At 40.8% G+C, this 19,833-nt stretch overlaps 1 protein-coding gene across 1 annotated transcript in view; it reads left to right on the top strand.

Moving 5' to 3' along the window:
- Positions 1–19,296, top strand: part of LOC133504611 (alpha-2-macroglobulin-like protein 1) — a 34,006-nt gene extending 14,710 nt beyond the window's left edge. The window contains 21 exon segments of the mRNA XM_061827036.1: positions 485–676; positions 1,645–1,729; positions 2,179–2,320; positions 2,465–2,690; positions 2,961–3,087; positions 3,779–3,900; positions 4,757–4,808; positions 5,484–5,567; positions 5,654–5,830; positions 6,747–6,828; positions 9,669–9,825; positions 9,927–10,001; positions 10,766–10,928; positions 11,737–11,933; positions 12,004–12,219; positions 12,545–12,663; positions 13,401–13,494; positions 13,590–13,658; positions 17,825–17,930; positions 18,134–18,173; positions 18,923–19,296. Of these exon segments, the coding sequence (XP_061683020.1) occupies positions 485–676; positions 1,645–1,729; positions 2,179–2,320; positions 2,465–2,690; positions 2,961–3,087; positions 3,779–3,900; positions 4,757–4,808; positions 5,484–5,567; positions 5,654–5,830; positions 6,747–6,828; positions 9,669–9,825; positions 9,927–10,001; positions 10,766–10,928; positions 11,737–11,933; positions 12,004–12,219; positions 12,545–12,663; positions 13,401–13,494; positions 13,590–13,658; positions 17,825–17,930; positions 18,134–18,173; positions 18,923–18,926 (2,529 nt within the window). The 3' untranslated portion in view covers positions 18,927–19,296.
- Positions 19,297–19,833: the final 537 nt, after the last annotated feature.

Below are 19,833 nucleotides of genomic sequence, written 5' to 3'. Positions count from 1 at the left end.
AGAGTGAGTATATTGGTAGAAGGTTGCCGAGGATGGAGCTGCCAGGCAAAAGAGCGAGAGGAAGACCAAAGAAAAGGTTGATGGATGTTGTGAGGGAGGACGTGGACAGTGGGTGTTAGAGAGGAGGATGCACGAGATAGGCTTAAATGGAAAAAGATGACACGCTGTTGCGACCCCCAACGGGACAAGCCGAAAGAAAAGGAAGAAGTCCATTCAGCAAAATATCCATTGTATACAGTAATACAAGAATTGAGTTTTACTGCATACAGCCAGTAAATCCAGCCAATCACAAGGAGTACACCCACATATGACAAAACTCCTTTCAACTCTAATATTTTGCTGTTGATAATTATATATTGTGCATTGAGACATTAGTCTTTAAAACCGGATGTCCCTGAAATAAATCACATTCTACAAATAAAAATCTAACTTTAATTTAAAGTTTAGTGCAAGTATTAATAGTCTTGTAATTGACTCTGTGCAGGTGTACAATCAACTCCCTCTGCAGAAGCTGTCAGGATACTCATATGAGATTGAAGACTTTGAGCCATATCCCTGCTTCCCTGAGCCATTTCCAAGGCCTGAACCCGAGATGCTGGTGGCTCGAGAACGGCGGAAGAAGCGCTCACTTCACTTTGGACCATCCTATGAGAATGATGTTTACAGCATTTTTAAAGTAAGAGTTGAATCTTAACGAGGCTACATTAAGCATTGCTTTCAATGCCTTCCTCAGATGAAATTACATTATAGGACAGGGCCATGGGCCACATATGGTCTGCTTGCATTCCGTCCTGTCCTTTGACTTGCATTAGTTTCCAGGCAGATCTAACACATTCAATGCCATTCTGCATCCCAGTAATGACCAGGCTCCTCATGGCGGGGTCGATGTACTGCATATTTTTACGAAAAAATTAAAGCAATTTTTGTGTCATACCAACACACATTTACAAAATATGGCACAAAAATGTGGGCGGCACGGTTGAAGAGCCCTGAGAGTGTTGGCCTCACAGTTCTGAGGACCTGGGTTCAATCCCGGTCTTGCCTGTGTGGCATTTGTGTGTTCTCCCCGTGCTTGCGTGGGTTTTCTTCAGACACTCCGATTTCCTCCCACATTCCAAAAACATGCATTCATTGGTGACCCTAAATTGTCCCTCGGTCTGTGACTGCGACTGTTGCTTGTCTCCATGTGCCCTGTGATTGGCTGGCAACCAGTTCAGGGTGTAGCCTGCCCCCTGCCCGATGACAGCTGGGATTGGCTCCAGCATTCCCACCACCTTTGTTGGGATAGGCAGCTAAAAAATGGATGGATGGATGGATGGATGGATGGATGGATGGATGGAACAAAAATGTGATTGGGAGATGACCACTTTACCACCTGAGCCATTTTAGGATTAATATAGCAGATCGGGTGTTGGCGTGATTGTCGTGAACCATGCCCACTGTATGAACTGTGATACTCCGTTGTCCTTGATTTATCAATAAGGGGTGTTAAAAGCTTTTTGGAAAAGTTGATCATATTTAACTTTGATGAATGCGGATTTTTGTTCCGACATGACAGTTCCTCAAAGCACAAAATAAGGTCCGTCAACGCATGCTCCGATGACAGGAATTTTTTGTGACTTGACAAATATATCTCTTTTCCAGGAGATTGGAGTCAGGCTTATAACAAATTCTGATGTGAAGAAACCCTATGAGTGCATGCATTATCCATTTGAGTATTTCCTTCATGGTATGTTTGCTTCTTACAGTATTCCCCAAGTATATTGTAATTTTGCAACACATGCTGCTCACAGATTTCACATTGGAACATGTTTATCTTTGTTCATAAATTCCACTGCTGATAGAAAGTCATCTGAATCCTACCTTGTGTTGTTTACATTGAACTATATTACTCTGAAGACATGAAAATGCTCTGCTTTTGTTGGGAAAGGGTACGGAGTTTGATTCCTTTTACTGAGGAAATACATCACACCGAAGAGTCACTGGCGGTGCATGTAACATCACAACTCAGTCTGCCTGAGAACACAGTATCCCCGGGCAGAAAACTGATTGCTGTCATTCGATTTGCCACTGATTTTGTCCTCTATTTAGCCAAATGTAATGACAAAGAATGCGATATGACAGCTGATGAGAGTGGTTTCCTTGGAAAGGTACATTGTTTTTCTTTCTTCTTTGCAGATAACGTAGAAGCTCCGGTCCCCTTTGCTTTCAATGGTGTGGAATTAGCTGGTACCTTTAAGAAAAATAATGGGGAGAAGAAGAAGGAGACCATTAGAACATTCTTCCCGGAGACGTGGATTTGGGACCTAGTTTCCGTTGGGTAAAGATGATAACATGCAGAAAGTCAATATTTTTGAGATTTTTCAAGTTTCTCTGTCACAAAGTAGTTTTTAAAATTTTCTTTCTATATTCTTTGAGCTCAAAGCAATCTGTTGATTTGTATCTTGTTTGTGCGTGTGAACAGAGACAAGGGTTAAGTGAATGTGGAGAAGACCGTCCCAGACACCATCACCAAGTGGGCTGCCGGAGCTTTCTGTGTCTCCTCTGTGGGCTTTGGTGTGGCACCCACCACTGCAGTGACTGCCTTCCAGCCCTTCTTTGTCAGTCTCACGCTGCCCTACTCTGTCATCCGTGGGGAAGTGTTTACTCTGAAAGCCACCGTCTTCAACTATCTTTCCAAATGCATCATGGTAAACATCAATTTGCAAGCTGTGGAATAAAAGCAAGACTAGTTAACCGACTGAATAGGATGCAAAATAATTTAAGTTGGAGTTTTTTATGATATCTAACATCCCACGTCCTTTTTTTTTTAGCTTATGCAGTGGAGTGGAGTAATTGCTTGAATTTTAGGTTGCTTTTTCCACCCACATGCAAGGAGCAACAAGCTCTTCCTCAAGGAATTGATTTTTTCAACTGTAATTGTGTGCTTAGACATTCTGTCTGTGTGTGTGTGTCTGCAGGTGAAAGTTACGGTTGCTCAGTCTGACATGTATAACTTCAAGAACTGTGACGACTGCCAATACACTGTGTGTCTTTGCGGAGATGAGAGCAGAACCTTTGAGTTAATTGTCACTCCAAGTGCCCTTGGTAATAACAACTACATAACTTGAAATGATTTTGGCTTCCACATCTCATTTTGAATCATGTTATGATCAGTAAATGATTCAATATTTAATGGTAGTCGAACTCACAGCTTGTTTTGAACCATGAACCATGACAAAAATGTGTTTCAAACTTGGTAATTTTAAAGTGAGAGGGGGAATGACAATTTGAAACAAAACTGGATGGATTATGGTGCAAATGCTGTATTTGGCACACAAGCTGGCTGGAAAGCTGAGGACTTTTAATTGCTTCCAATTAATTTAATTGCTCTGTTGAATGTCAAATGATGCCGCTCCATCTCCTCTTGGAGGCATGCTGACAATCACTTGTACTAACACGTCAGTTAGCATCTCTGATGAAACACTTGGAAATGTCTTCCTCAGGGGCTGATCTGTACTTGGCCTCAGTGAGAACAATTTTGGGCTGTGAAAGACAGGGAGGGGGTGGGAGATAAAGAGCTTTGGGAAGAGTGTGCATTATAAGGAAACAAATGGGGATTAATGACAGTGAATAAGAGAGAATTCTTTGGGAGAAAGCAAGATTCAGAGAAGGCGGGCAGTAAAAACCCTAAAAATAAATTGGACTGGAAAGCCGTTCATGGTAAATTTGTTGAAGGGTGGACTGAAGACGCACGCCTTAGCATGACCTCTGAATAAGACTGTTTATTTGCACAAAGGCAAGGTCGACCTAAAGGTGAGCGCCGAGGCCCTGAAGACCAACTTTCTGTGTGGCAAAGAGGTGGCATCTGTCCCTGAAGCCGGCCGTATTGACACCGTAGTCCGCAGCCTGCTGGTGGAGGTTAGTTCGCAACACACTCTACATTGTCATTTCAAACCACAACAAATAGAACTCAATCTTAATGTCACGGCATTGTCATGCAATACTCGGCAGTACAAAGTTCTTACCCAGTAAAAAAACGGTTTCAATCGACACAGTTGACATTAGATACGTAAGTGATGAAAAATGTCAGGAAACACCAGTGAAATGAAATAAAAATAAACAAAATCAAACATGGACATATGTAGCTATATTCGTCCACTTAATTTTACTAAGTTGGGAGTGTGGACCAGAATGAAAGCTAAAACTGTAGCCTTTTACCTTTTTGTTTTCTTTCAGCAGCATGCATCTCTTCAGTGCCCTCTGTTTAAGAATAATTAGATAAATAACCATCTAATTGAACAGAGGTGAACAATTAAAGTGCAGAAAGGCTATATCAAACTGTAAATGAACACATGAATTATGTTTAATTTGAATCAGGCGTCTCTGTAATCCACTGGTGATGAACTCAAGGCCCGGGGGCCAGATCCATCCCTCCACATAAGAAAACAAACCATGTGCTTGAACCACCACTCTGCTTGCTAATATCTGTAACAAAAAAATTGAAAATTTTTGCAATTGTGTTTTTGTTACCAAACTTCTTTTTAGTACAGTAACCTGAAGAACAGTTACAAAGTATTACCCTTGGCTTTTCAAAAGTAATCATTTGCCGATAGTGTAATAAAATAAGTGCCTGATTCAATATTTCTGTAATGTGAGTGAGAACGACCTTCTGAGAGAAACCTTCGCTAAAATGTGGCCAGTGACATAAATGAGTCAGACAGCTCTGATGTGATCCATTCCAGTATAACATTTTCTATGTTGGTCTCTCGTCTAGGCTGAAGGAACGCCTCAGTCAGTCAGTCACAACGCACTGCTCTGTCCTGCAGGTGAGCTTTCTCATCTAGAAGTTGTTTGAGAAATCTCCGCCACAATTTTGGCGGTTTGAATTCGACTCATTGATATTTTACACACATTGCCGTCTAACGAGTTCATATTCATTGTCATTTTGTCACAAAAGAGCAGCCTTGCTCTCGATTTGTCTGCATTGTGTTTATACTAACTTGTAATTTTGATTGTACTTGAACGTTATTAAATAATTTCTTCTCATTATATTAACAGGATAATCCTCATATTGATGAAAAATAATGAGTTCCATTTGGTTATAATAAAAGAAAGCTCCTTAAAGATCCAATTTAACGTGTTCAGATACTCTTATTGCAGTCTTGTCTTATCACATAGAAAGACAATTTGCTCTTCTGTGTCCAGAATCAGAAATTCTGATGACAAACCACAGATGCAAGTTGCGCAATTGGCTGCAGTTTGAATTTAACTTGGAGAATCGCTTTAATACGGTTAAAGATGAGGTTGGAATTTTTCATCTTGTTCGTTTTGGACCCAGATGAAATTTGATGAAACTATACCTCTATTCCAGATCTTAGATGGTTGGATGTTGAAACACTTTTGCCAATATGAGATGAAATAGGTGGGCCTTTTTTTTTTTTTAATAAGAAAAGCTAAGTAATGACACTCACTGGCTCTTTTTGATTACGTCTTGTTGCCAGAGGGACCAGTGGAAAAGGAAATCTCTCTTGTGATGCCAGAGATGTTTGTTGCTGGATCTGCCAGAGCCACTGTCTCTGTACTGGGTAAAAATACCTGTTATTCCGTCAGATAGCATTTTCATCAAGGTTCTCTTCATGGAACCCTCCCTCATGAGATGCTTTGACTGAAGGTGACCTGATGGGCCGAGCCATTAAGAACCTCGACCAACTCCTGGCAATGCCGTATGGCTGTGGGGAGCAGAACATGTTGCTGTTTGCTCCCAACATCTTCATTCTCAACTACCTGAAAAGCACGGGTCAACTGACTGCTGAGATTCTGGAGAAAGCAAAGCGCTTCCTTGAGAGCGGTGAGTCTTCATTCCCACCTTTAGAGAATAGCTCACAAAACAAGACTCTCCAAAATGAATCAAACCCGAACCCTAACCCTGGTACAGTAAAATGCAAGCTAATTTTCATCATCAAAATAGCTTGAAACATAAGATAAACTAAGTAGGTAGTTTAAACCAACCCAGTAACGAATGTGAAAATATTTGTTTGCCTATTGTTAATATGGAATTGAATAATTATGACTCCATTTTGCATATTTAAGACACACATTGTTTGCATACATTATAAAAGTGATTCTCAACATACGGTACATATACCCTTAGTGTATATGTACCACTCGTGGTAGGAGAAAGAGTCACTGCACAGCTCAGTTGTATTTAAGGTGACCATTTCGGCAACCAGGTCAGGCTGTATTCCGCCTCCTGCCCACAATTGCTGGGATAGGCCCAAGTGAGGATAAGTCTGACAGAAAATGGATGTGGATGAATGGATTTTTTTTTCCACTTCATTTATGCGCCATTTTTTCCAAACATTTATGTGCAATACCTTTTGACTGACTTCTTATTTAACTCCAGTACTTTCTGTAATGATGTGCCCTGCTAATATTCAAACTTTATGTCATGTCACAGTGGCTTACAATTTATACTCACCTCTGTTTCGTTTTTGATGAACACGTGGGTATACTATGCTATTGTATTGTAACTGTGGTCATGATAGTGATACGTTTAGGAGCTCAATACTTTTTTTTTTTTTAGGTGGGTTGAACTTCTGCATGATGGCCATTGGACTTTAGTCCCTTGTAACAACGCAGTCATAATTCCAAACTAAGAGGAAAGATTGCATTTTGTGCATGTGAAACACAATGAGGTCATATTTCCTACAGCATGTGTTCACAATTGAGAATGTGACGTGTATTTGTGTATACGTGTGTTCCAGGATACCAAAGGGAGCTCACCTACAAACATGACGATGGCTCCTACAGTGCCTTTGGGAAAAACGATGCATCCGGCAACACCTGGTCAGTAGAAAAGCATTGGAGACAATCGGTGATGTCGCAATTTGTCGCAATTGAAATTGATTATTGGGCATTTTGAAAGAAAAATCAAACAGTGGTGCGAATCTACCATTTTGAAAGGAGTAAAGAAAATGCATGTAAGAATATGCTAAAGCAATATTTATTCATGTAAACTATCATGTAAATAACTTTTTCTTGAGAATGTAAAAAAAAAAATATTTGAATGAAATGTAACTTAAAATGACTGCTAATAAGGCAAATCACCATTTCATGAAGAGGAAAAAAATCACGACAATAATCCCTCATTTATTGCGAGGGTTAGGATTCAGAGCACCCCACAGTAGGTGAGGTCTGCGGTGCTGACTATATTTTTTTTAGATTGTCTTTATAAATTTAAGGATGTATGAACCTCCTCGAATTCTTTTTCATCTTGTGCACTTTCCTGTTAGCCTCTACCATGCTATTGAAAGCACTTTGTACATTCTAAAAATTACAGAAAAGCACAGAAGTATTGTATTCTATGAGCATTTTATTCCTTGTTGTATGTTTTAATGAATTTTTATTTTGTTTTTTCTTCATAGATTTATTTACAAATATGAATATGAATTATAACGTACACTCAAAATCCCCAAATATGCTGAATTAGGTTCAACATGAAAATGAAAACAAATATGCAATACACTGAATATGCAATAGCTCAGCCACTATAAAGCAAGGGATTACTGTAACTAACCTTAATAGAAAAAGGTTAGGCACCATGAACAGTAAAAACAACAACAAAAAAATTATTATAGATAATTTTATTGGAGTTCTACTTATGAGGTTCCAGTGTTCTGTATGTTAAGGCCTTTGTACACTTTAAAAGTTAAATGCAGTTTTTGAAGATTTGTGTGAAATGTTGGTTGGCATATTTTTAAATATGAAGTGCCAAAAGATTGTTGGTGTTACATTGTGATTGTATGAGTTTTTAAAATTTCATGTGACATTGTTTCACTTTCTCATGTCACAAAAATATTTACAGTGTATATGGGCCTCTCACCATATCTTTCATTAAGCTTTGATGATGAAAAGACCCAAAATACCAGAATAAATGATGTAACACACAATAGTGCAGTTGCATCAGATGTCATCGAACATTTTTCAGGACTTAGCACTTTGTTTACATTGACTTTATTCATCTTAAAATTCACACTTAATTTGATGGAGACTAAAAATGGCAGCCATGAGGCAAGCGTACACATTTCTGTTTTTGACACTGGAAACCATCCATCAGCCATTTACTTCTTGAGGAGGCTGCCATAAAATGTTAATATTTGCTTCAAATGGGCTTAAGGCACATCGCTTGGGGGGATTTAACAAACGTTATGGAGACTGGCCAGTTTGGCACATGGCGAGTATGTATGGGGGTGGCTGTTTGTGGAAACAAGGACTCAAGTCTCCAACCACATTCATATTTGCTACAAAAGATTGAACAAAATATCTTGAAGGTGTTTGAGAACGCCCAATCTCATCAGATCTTGGAAATTAAGGTTAGTACTTGGATGGGAGACCCCCTGGGTATACCAGGTCCTGTAAGCGTCTCTCCCTGGTTAAAATCCAGAGGGGTTGCATCAGGAAGACCGTCAGGCGTAAAAACTGTGCCAAACAAATATGCGTTCATCTAAGATGACACACTGTGGTGACCCCTAACTGGACAAGCCGAAATAAAATGAAGATCTTGAATGTATTTTCTTAAGGCAGCACAGTGGAGCAGCTGGAAAGCGTTGGTCTCACAGTTCTGAGGCCCAAAGTTCAATCCCAGGCATGCCTATATGGAGTTTGCATGTTCTCCACGTGCCTGCGTTGGTCATCTCCAGGCGGTTTGGTTTCCTTACACATCCCAAAAATATGCAACATTAATTGGACACTCTAAATTGGCTTTAGGTGTGATTGTGAGTGCGATTATTGTCAGTGTCCATGAGCCCTGTGATTGGCTGGCAACCAGTTCAGGGTGTACCCTGCCTCCTGCCTGTTGACAGCTCGGCTCCAGCACTCCCGTGACCTTTGTGAGGATAAGCGGTGAAGAAAATGGGTGGATGAATGTGTTTTCTTGAAGTCATGTTAGACTGTAATGAGGACAAAAAAATGATTTTCCACTTTCTAAATGTTCTTAATTGCTGCGCAGTTTATTTTTCACCTCGCTGGATGAGTACAGTATATACAAATATCTGAATGTCATTCATCCAAATTGAGGTGAGTTTTACTGACTGATTTTGTATCTTTCAAGAGCACATCTGAAAGGCAGCTGCAAGGCAGTACACAGCAAAATGGGAAGCAGCATGGAGGGCTTTTTCGCTCCAGTAAATATTTTTGAAATGCCACCCAAAAACTATTTTGACATATCTTCTATTTCACAATGCAGCTTTTGAATAATTTAAGTGCTGACTTGGGTGGATATGACAAAGTGAAAATTTAAGTGATTGTTGATACAGTGAATATTGACACTACTTTCAGAAGTATTCCTGTTCATTCCTTCATTCATTCATAACAGTGTTGCAGTAGGATCCAGTAGCATCAGAACATTAATTTGTTCATTCATTCATTTACTTATCTTTTGTACCGCTTATCCTCACATTGTTGGTTGAGATATGTCATTAATGTTGTACAATATTTTACTTTCCACTCAAAACCATTGCTGCCCCTCAGTCTGATTGAGGTGAACTCTTGTAGTCCAGAAGCTTCATATGACACACACGGTCATGATCTAATTGTTTTTTGGCTGTGTTCATTTCAGAGTGACCGCCACATGACCACTATGCTTTTATTTGTTTTCAAAACTTTGAATGCTGTCTGTCTCTCTCTAGGCTGACCTCCTTTGTGATGAAGTCATTTGGGGGGGCAAGGCCTTACATCTTTGTCGATCCCAAGCACATTTTAGAGGCCAAGAAATGGTTGTACGCTCAACAGGGGCGTAATGGCTGCATCCAATCTGTGGGGAAACTCATCCACAATGGCATGAAGGTAACAATGTCAGTATGGCCATTGGCATGCTACAGGAGCAAAAAAAGGTATAGAATATGATTTACAGAGCAACATGAATTCATATTTGACCATCCCATCAGGGAGGTGTGAGCGACGACGTATCCCTGACGGCTTACATCGTTGCCGCCCTGTTAGAACTGGACTCCGACATTGAAGTGAGTGTAACGTCGCTGGCCTTTTGTATCCAGCACATGGAACCCTACCTCATGTGGTGTCATGTTTTTCTAGATCTCCATTTTAAATGAGTTCATATTATTGTATGAATCCCACACAACCTGCTGAGTTCATATTATAGCTGTTCACCATTGATGCTGTCCGGACCATGACTCTCAAAACAGCCCCTATATCTGACACCACGCTACCCACTGTCGAGGATTTGCATGCAATGTGGACTGGGTCCAGGGCAGGCAGTTGTTCCTTGTTGTTTGTTCTTAATGTCGTACCAGGGCAGCCCTGAAAAATTCCTTGTGTGTTTTGACACACTTGGCCATTAATGCGGATTCTGATTCTGAAGATGGTTTAGGTACATGACAGTGCTTGGTTCTTGTTAGCACTTATTGCATCAGGCATTTGACACCATTTCACTTTGGAGAACAGGGAAAGAGAGTATTTACAAATTTCGGACGAAGAGGAAAGTAATGAAAAATTGCATTAAAAATTTTGCAAATAAAAAATGTTGGTACAGTAATCCTAATTGGCCAAAACAGGTTAAGTTTGATTTCCTGTCAGAAGGTTAGACAAAAATTGTAAGTAAACATCTGGTGTCAGCTGTAATGATTTATAGAATGACAATTTTCTCTGTAAGACTTTCAATTCGATTTTTCAACATAGGTGGTGTCACTGCGGCATCATATTTTGAGTTCTCAGTCTTGAAACTGCCTCAAAGTCCTCGTATCTTTTTTTGTTTGTTTTATGGCAGGATTCTGTGATCCAGAGGTGTTTGGGCTGTCTGAAGGAGGCAGACGGCCAAATAGACAATTTGTACACCACACCGCTTATGTCCTACACCTTTACTCTGGCTAGGGATGAGGAAATGAGAATCAAGCTAGTCAGCTACCTGCACCAGCAGTCCAGCACGATGGGTACGGACATCATCATGTTTCACACAGCACACAATGTTGGATTTCTTTCAAATCTCACTTAATTTTTGTTGAATGGAAACAGCTCCATGTAGACTGCAGTTATGATAAAGAGGAATACATCTCTGACAGTGTCACTCAAAACAGACCAGTATAATAATATCGCAATGTTTGACATAAGTCTTGCACTGAATATCTCATTCCATTGTGTAAATCGGTATGTGTCTGTTCAAAAGTTATGAAGACCAAATGTATACAGACAGAACAACAATTGGAATTTGAGGCTGGTAGATGGGATTCATTGTGGTTGACAATACCCAACCATTTGTATCAAAATTAGGTTACCAAAGACGATGTGTCGCTGTCATGATAATGCAGTGCAGTTTTACTTCACTCAACTAAAAGCATCGTGAACTTAAATTATCTATCCAAATTGAGGATTGTTTGAGGTATTTTTTAAGCCAAATTGATGCAGTATTTTTGGTTCTTACTTGACCCCTTACTTACTTGAAGTTACTTGAAGTTTAACTTCAAATACAGTCTGCCCTGAATTCCACATGCCTCATACCAGAGTTTCCACACGTTTTGGTCTGAGTTGCATATTTGAATAAATCTAATGCTCCCCCACCCCCCCAAAAAAAGTGGATGCACATGTTAATTATAAACTTTAGGCATGATTTGGAGGGAAAATTCTTTTTAGACCATTTGAGTAAAACTGGATATTTTCCAGTAGTTTCTTGTGCTTTCAGCCAATGTCATGTTTCCCAGTCCTTTCTGTAAGACATTTTGACTGGTAATATCCTTGAGGCAGGGGGAACCCGCCACTGGGAGCGAGTGGGGGCCTCGAAGAAAGGACTGGACTCCCTGGAGGTTGAGATGACTTCCTATGTACTGCTGGCACTGCTCTCTGGGCCTTCCCTTCCAGATTTTGGTCTGGGCTACAGCTCTGGCATTGTGCGCTGGCTCACACAGCAGCAAAATCCGTACGGTGGTTTTTCTTCCACACAGGTAGGCAAAACTGTAAGAAGTTTCTTCCGTTAGGGCAGACTTAATGACTCTGTACTTATGTGCTCCTTAGGATACCGTGGTGGCCCTCCAAGCGCTGGCTAAATATGCTGCTGCCACCTATAGCGTCGGTGGCAGGACTATCGTGACAGTGACCTCGTTAGGAGGTCTGAACAAGCGGTTCATCGTTGACCAGAGGAATCGGCTCCTGTACCAAGAAGAGAAGCTGAGCGATATCCCTGGAGAGTACACGATCAGAGCAGAGGGAAAGAGTTGTGTTCTGGCACAGGTGTGATCTTAGCTTAGCAGTTTTTAACAAGGCTCCCCTCGGCATGCTCATAATGGTTGCATTTGCATAAAACCAAATGACTTAAGACAATACTAGGTACCGAAAATGGTTCTGCTCTGTAATTTGCATCTTTTTGACCCGAGAAGAGGTAAAAATGGATACCCCAGGGTCTAATAATTAGTCCATTATGGTTCGATTGGGTAGATTTTAGATTGAGGGACATAATTTTACTCCTGCTCCATCCCTGTTTTTGATTGTGTGATTTACACATCATGCATTTGTGAGATGAAAGAGAGGTTGAAGAGCACTTCCTCTTCCCTTGCAGATCTCCATGCATTACAACGTTCCCCCTCCTCCTGACTTTTCCGCCTTCACCCTCTCCACTAATACCATTTCCAAGTGCAACCCCAGCAAGCCACAGATCATCCTCTTTGTTCACGTCAGGTCAGTGTGTGTGCATATCTGTCCGTTTGTCAAATAAGCATGTGATCTGCATCCATAAAATGAACTCCAAAGCATGCTGATCCCTATTGATTTCATAATACAATCAATTAATGCTGTACAGTAGTGTAAAAAGTCAGTTTTACACAGGTGTAAGGTGTTGGAAAGCTTGAAAGTGTGATTTTGTTTTGGCTCCAAAATACTGCCGCTATCAGGTCATCTACATTGAAAGTTTTGTTCGTGTTTTTCCTTCAAGAAAAAAAACAAGAAAATACTTTGTCATAGTATCTTGGGCACAGTCTTCATTGGAGCCCCTTCATGTATTTTGATTGAATATATGTTTTCTTAATTAAATAATAAATAAAATTTATTATTATTTGCCTTGAGGATGCTAATTGAAAAGTACATAGAAGGTCAGAAGGAGCTACATTGTGTCTTTGTGGATCTCGGGAAAGACTATGACAGAGTACCAAGAGAGGAACAGTGGTACTGCATGGGTAAGTCTGGTGTGGCGGAGAAATATATTAGAATAGTCCAGGACATGTATGAGGGCAGCAGAACAGTGGTGAGCTGTGCCGTAGGCATAACAGAAGAATTTAAGTTGAAGGTGGGATCGCATCAGGGACCAGCTCTGACCCCCTTCCTGTTCGCTGTGGTAATGGATAGGCTGACAGATGAGGTTAGACTGGATTCCCCTTGGACCATATGATATTGTGATCTGCAGTGGAAGCAGGGAGCAGGTGGAGGAACAATTAGAAAGATGGAGGCAACATGGTCATCATTAACATCAAACTCCTGTCCGGATACGTTGTGGATAAAAACTCTTTGGAGTCGGTGGGTTTATTTGTTCTACGGCCCTCAAAAATGTATTTGTGCCATCTGTTGTCATTGGAACTCCGCTGATGACAATTTACTGTGTGATGTTCTAGTTAAAGAGAAACTCCTCAGTGAAGCGTGTTGAACTAGACAAAGGTTATATCAACATCTACTTGGACGAGGTATGAACATTTTGGTTTTCAATCGACAATATCTACAATCTCTAAGAAGTGGAGTTGGATTTTATAAATTGAAAAAAATTGCTTCTTTTGTTGTTGTCATTTTTGGTTACATAAGTTTCAATTTCTTTACACTACTCATGAGATATTGGGAGGCTTTTGGATTAAAATTCTCGGCTCTCCTGAAATGCAAAACCCTTTACAGGAAAACTCAGTCTGACCTCATCAAAACGTTTGAAGGCGCATGTCCACCTGGACAATTATCAACAGGTGTTTGACGAATGAGAATTTTTATGACGATCTGCTGATGTCTCTCAAAAAAATCTTTGTGGCCTCTTCACTCTGAGAAAAATCAAGTTTGAAGGCTTGCAGTTGCAAGTACTGCCAATCATTTTTTTAGGCAACATCTTGGTCCCATTATGTCAAAATCTGAACAGAATGATGAATAGTCTTCTTTTTCTTTCGGCTTGTCCCGTTAGTGCTCACCGCAGCATGTCTTCTTTTTCCATCTCAGCCTATCTCGTGCATCTTCTTCTCTAACACCTACTGTCCTCATGTCTTCCCTCACAACATCCACCAAGCTTTTCTTTGGTCTTCCTCTCGTTCTTTTGCCTGGCAGCTCCATCCTCAGCACCTTTCTACCAACATATTCACTCTCTCACCTCTGAACATGTCCAAACTGTCGAAGTCTGCTCTCTCTAACCTCGTCTCCAAAACATCCAACTTTGGCTGTTCCTCTAATAAGGTCATTTTTAATCCTATCCAGCCTGTTCACATCAAGCGAGGACCTCAGTATCTTCATTTCTGCTACCTCCAGTTGTGCTTCCTGTTTTTTCTTCAGAGCCACCATCTCTAATCCGTACATCATAGCCGGCCTCACCATTGTATTATAAACTTTCCCCTTCATCCTAGCGGATACTCTTCTGTCACAAAGAACATCAGAAACCTTCTGCCAGCTGTTCCATCCCGCTTTGACCCGTTTCTTCACTTCCTTACCACACTAACCATTGCTCTGTATTGTTGACCCCAAGTATTTGAAGTCATTAAGCCTGGTTATCTCTCCTCCCTGGAGCTTCATTCTTCCTCCTCCACCCCTCTCATTCACACATATATATTCTGTTTTACTTCAGCTAATCTTCATTCCTCTCCTTTCCAGTGGGTACCTCCATCTTTCTGATTGTTCCCCCGCCTGCTCCCTGCTTTCACTGCAGATCACAATATCATCTGCGAGCATCATGGTCCAAGGGGATGCCAGTCTAACCTCGATTGTCAGCCTATCCATTACTACCGCAAACAAGAAGGGGCTCAGCGCGGAACCCTAATGCAGTCCCACCTCCCCCTTTATATTCTTCTGACACACCTACTGCATATCTCACCGCTGTTCTGCTGCTCTCATTCAAGTCCTGTACTATTCTAACATATTTCTCCACCACACCAGACTTGCGCATGCAGTACCACAGTTCCTCTCTTGATACTCTGTCATAGACTTTCTCTTGGTCTACAAAGATACAATGTAGCTCCTTCTGACCTCTGTATTTTCCACGAGCATCCTCAAGGCAAATAATGCATCTGTGGTACTCTTTCTAGGCATGCAACTATACCGTTCCGCACAAGTACTTCTGTACTGAGTCTAGCCTCCATTACTCTTCATTAACTTCTCAAAGTACTCTTTCCATCTAATTAGCACTACTGGCACCAGTCAACATATTTCCATCGCTATCCTTATTCATCTTTACTTGCTGCACTTTCTTGCCATCTCTATCCCTCTGTCTGGCCAACCTGGAAAGATGCTTTTCTCCTTCTTTCGAATCCAACCTGGTGTACATGTTGTCATATGCCTCTTGTTCAGCATTCACCACCTCTACTGTTGCCCTACGACGCATCTCAATGTATTCTTTATGCCTCTCATTAGTCCTCTCCATGTCCCACTTCTTCGGTAGTCTCTTTCCTTGGATGAACTACAATAGTTTGGGGTTCCACCACCAAGTCTCCTTCTCCCTTTTTCTACCAAAAGACATCCCAAGTACTCTCCTGCCTGCCTCTCTGAATCCCTTGGCAGTAGTATTCCAGTCTCCAGGGGGCTCTTTCTGACCAAGAGCCTGTCTCACCTCTTTCTGAAACGCCACACAACATTCTTCCTTTCTCAACTTCCACCACCTGATTCTCTGCTCTACCTTTGTCTTCTTAATCTTCCTACCCGCTACCAGAGTCATCCTACACACCACCATCCTATGCTGTCGAGCCACACTCTCCCCCACCACTATTTTACAGTCAGTAACCTCCTTCAGATTACATCGTCCACACAAAATATAACCCACCTGCGTGCTTCTACCTCCGCGCTTGTAGATCACTCTATTTCTTGTCTCTTCTGGAAATAAATGTTCACCACTGCCAATTTCATCCTTTTTGCGAAGTCCACCACCATCTGCCTTTCAAAGTTCCTTTGCTGAATGCTGTACTTACCCATCACTTCTTCATCGCCCCTGTTTCCTTTGCCAACATGTCCATTGAAATCTGCACCAATCACAACTCTCTCTCTGTCTGGGATGTTCAGGACCACATCGTCTCGTTCCTTCCAGAGTTTCTCTCTACTCAAGGTCTTATCTTAGCTGTGGCGCATACCCGCTAATCACATTATACATAATACCCTCAATTTCAAATTTCATCATCACTCGATCTGATACGCTTTTCACCTCCAAGACATTTTTAGTCAGCTCTTCTTTTAAAATAACCCTACTCCTTTTCTCTTCCCATCTACTCCATGATAAAATAATTTAAACCCTGCACCTAAACTTCTAGCCTTACTCCCTTTCCACTTGCTCTCTTGGATGCACAATATATCAACTTTTCTCCAAATCATCATGTCAACTAACGCCTGAGCTTTTCTTGTCCTAATCCCAACATTCAAAGTCCCTACACACAGCTGTAGGGTCTGGTCATTCCTCTTCTTCTTTTGCCGACTAAGCCACTTTCCTCCTCTTTTTTTGTCTTCGAGCTACATTATCTGAATTTCTACCTACACCTTGAACATTAACAGTTCCGGGGGTGGGCGTAGGAATCCCGGGCCACGACCTGACAGTTATGGAATTCGTATGATGAACGCTCATATATGTTTGGCATAGTTTTACGCCAGATGCCCTTCCTGACGCAACTCTCTGCATTTATCCAGGCTTGGGATTGACCGACGGGTACCACAATATTGTGCTGCACAACGGGCTGCAGATAGTCAAAAAGAGGAAGCAATCAAATAAACAAAGTTCCCACATAAAATACACAATTCACATACTACCTAATCTATGTTAAATTTAAGGTCAAATGAAAGCAATCACATCAACACAGTCAGCACATATGGAACACAAATCACATACTATCTGTGTGAAAATATGAAGGATATGGTGATTTAAAGGATATGGGGATGGCAGAGATTCAAACCACGATGGTCCTCACTCTAGTAGGGTTAGTCACGATCCCCATTGTATGCGATAGGTCAGTTTTGCGGGACGTGTAGATACTAGCGTTTGATGTTATCCTCCTCAGTAAATGTTAGAAAACAGACAGCATTTTGTTGTTAGTGATCTAGGCTCAGCTAACTTGGGCCAAGCAGCTTCAACGCGAACGATACGGCTCCAATTTGGGTAACAAGATTGCACAAGATGGTGATTTTAGTCCACTGGAGTTGTCGCCAGGAGTGTCCCACGTCAAGTATTCACAACATTCAGTCCAAATTCAGCAGGATTTATTGAATTACGATTGGGCTGGCCAGAGCCTCTGTTGAAATACAAGTTTTAACTGCATTAAGAAGTGTAAACATTCATGGAACCCTCAAGTTTTGCTCTTTATTTTAACATGTAGGGCTCTTTTTTTAATAGATTGTGCATCTGGAGCAAACGGCAAAAGCTGGTGACTCTTGATTGTACCACTTGCTATGTATATTTGCTAATTTGGCAGAGCAGTCTGCGCCCAAATGAGCCCAAAAGATGATTACTGTTTTTTTAAATTTACTGTGTACTGCTCAAATACCACACGTGTCATTTGGAAGATACAGTTATCACCCTCTCACCTCCACACCTTGTGGTACAAGCCTGTTCAGAGATGCTGTGTCATTACGACTTGAACTATTTTCACATGGTCAAAACATGGCTTCAGTGGGGTTTGATTTGTGTTTTCAGCTGAAGAAAGATAAGACGAGTGTTTACAGCGTCACTCTGGAGGAAGATGTGCCTGTTGGGAACCTGAAAGCAGCTGTGGTCAAAGTGTACGACTACTACCAGACAAGTAAGAGCCTCCCTCTTCTGTTATGATGGCGCCCTCTTCCGTGTCTGTCGTTTCTCTGATTAAACTGTCTCGTAAAGAGTTCAAAATCGTGCTTGTTGTTACACTGCTGCTCCCGATCAGTGAATTTTCTTTTTGCAGGAAGAAGAAAATAAACATCCCTGTGTACAAACATTTACAGTCCTATGCGTTTACTTTATTTGCAGGTGATGTGGCCGTGACAGAGTACACATCCCCCTGTGCCAAGTAAGTCACATTGATTTAGTTTTAGGCTTGGTTTAGAGGAAATTCAAACATGCAGTCCATCGAGCCATCCATTTTCTGAGCCGGTTATCCTCACGAGTGTCGTGTGAGTGCTGGAGCCAATCCCAGCTGTCATCGGACAGGAGGCGTGGTTAACACTCGAACTGGTCGCCAGCCAATTTACAGATATATATGTGCACTCAAAGTTGTACACTGACAGTGAAAACCCCCCATCTTAACCATAAGCCACAGGTGTTAAACTGAAGGCCTGAAGGATTCAGTCCTACCACATGATTTTATGTGGACCACAAAGGCAAATCATGTGTGCCAACTTCCATGATTTTTTTGTTTGAATCTTTTTCGAAATTTCAAATTGTCATATCACAAATGATACTATTGAGATATTGCAAGCATTTTCGTGTTACCAAACATCAACAATAGTTGAAAAACCCATTACCCTTGATTTCTGATTCCAAAACAAGCCCATAAATTCCACGTGTGTATCCGACGAGGAAATTTCACATTTTTGTTTTCACAGTCAATGGCCCACTGAGGGGAACCATAATTACTATGTGGCCTGTGACAAAAATGAGTTTGACACCCCTGGCAAAAGCCATACACATTATATTGGCCATATTAATTCCAATCAAGTCTAATGGTAATGCTAGTTTTAAGAGGGATCCTTTGATTTGGGGTTATGCACTACATAATGGGAGCTTATATAATAATTGAAATGTGTGTTTGCTTTGCAGGTGATGGGATCAACGAGCTTTAAATGAACATTGAGAAGACAACTCCAATTCGAATCTGGAAGACAATGAAGATGTTCATCAAACATAGATGTGACTCTTTAAATTGGTGTATTGATTTGAAGGGAATCCCTTTGATTACAAATGATGTTCTTTCCCTTTTTCTGTGTTCCTTTCTTTTATAAATCTGAGTTTATGTACTGTTGGCTCACTACAACACTGGAAATGTTTGAAGACTTTTAACCCACTGAAACCAAGAAGAGAAAAACTTTGCAATGTAACATTTTAATAGGATTGACAAATCCATGTTTTTAACTAAAAGTGGAGGATAATAATACATTCAAGGTACCAATAACGGAATAAATGAATGCTATGTGAGTGGGTGCATGGGTTTGTTTTGAATGGTGCTGTACCTTTTTATAAGATCAAATTTGTCACTACAGTACCATAAATTTTAAAAATTTGTAAAATAAAATCTGTGAAAAAAAACTATCATAGTGTGTCATTTCAATTGTCTACTTCCATTGGGGAACCTTATCTATACAGTATATTTGTAAATTTTTTTTTCAATATACAATGAAGAAAATAAGTATTTCAACACCCTGCTATATTGGACGTTCTCCCACTTAGAAATCGTGGAGCGGTCTGAAATTTTCATTCTAGGTGCATATCCACTGTGAGAAAAATCATCTAAAAAGAATGAGAAAGAAGAAGAGGTGAGTGTATTGTAAAAGGGTGCTGAGGATGAAGCTCCCAGGCAAAAGAGTGAGAGGAAGACCAAAGAGAAAGTTGATGGATGTTGTGAGGGAAGAAATGAGGGCAGTTGGTGTTAAGAGATGAAGATGGTGGAGATAGACTTTAACATGTAAAACAACAAGCCTGAAGTATTTTCTATCTACATCAAATAATCGTGC

The sequence above is a fragment of the Syngnathoides biaculeatus genome, chromosome 8 (assembly GCF_019802595.1).
Source record: "Syngnathoides biaculeatus isolate LvHL_M chromosome 8, ASM1980259v1, whole genome shotgun sequence".
NCBI lineage: Eukaryota > Metazoa > Chordata > Actinopteri > Syngnathiformes > Syngnathidae > Syngnathoides > Syngnathoides biaculeatus.
Note: the sequence above shows the minus strand (reverse complement) of the source record. Positions and strands in the feature narration are given on the sequence as shown.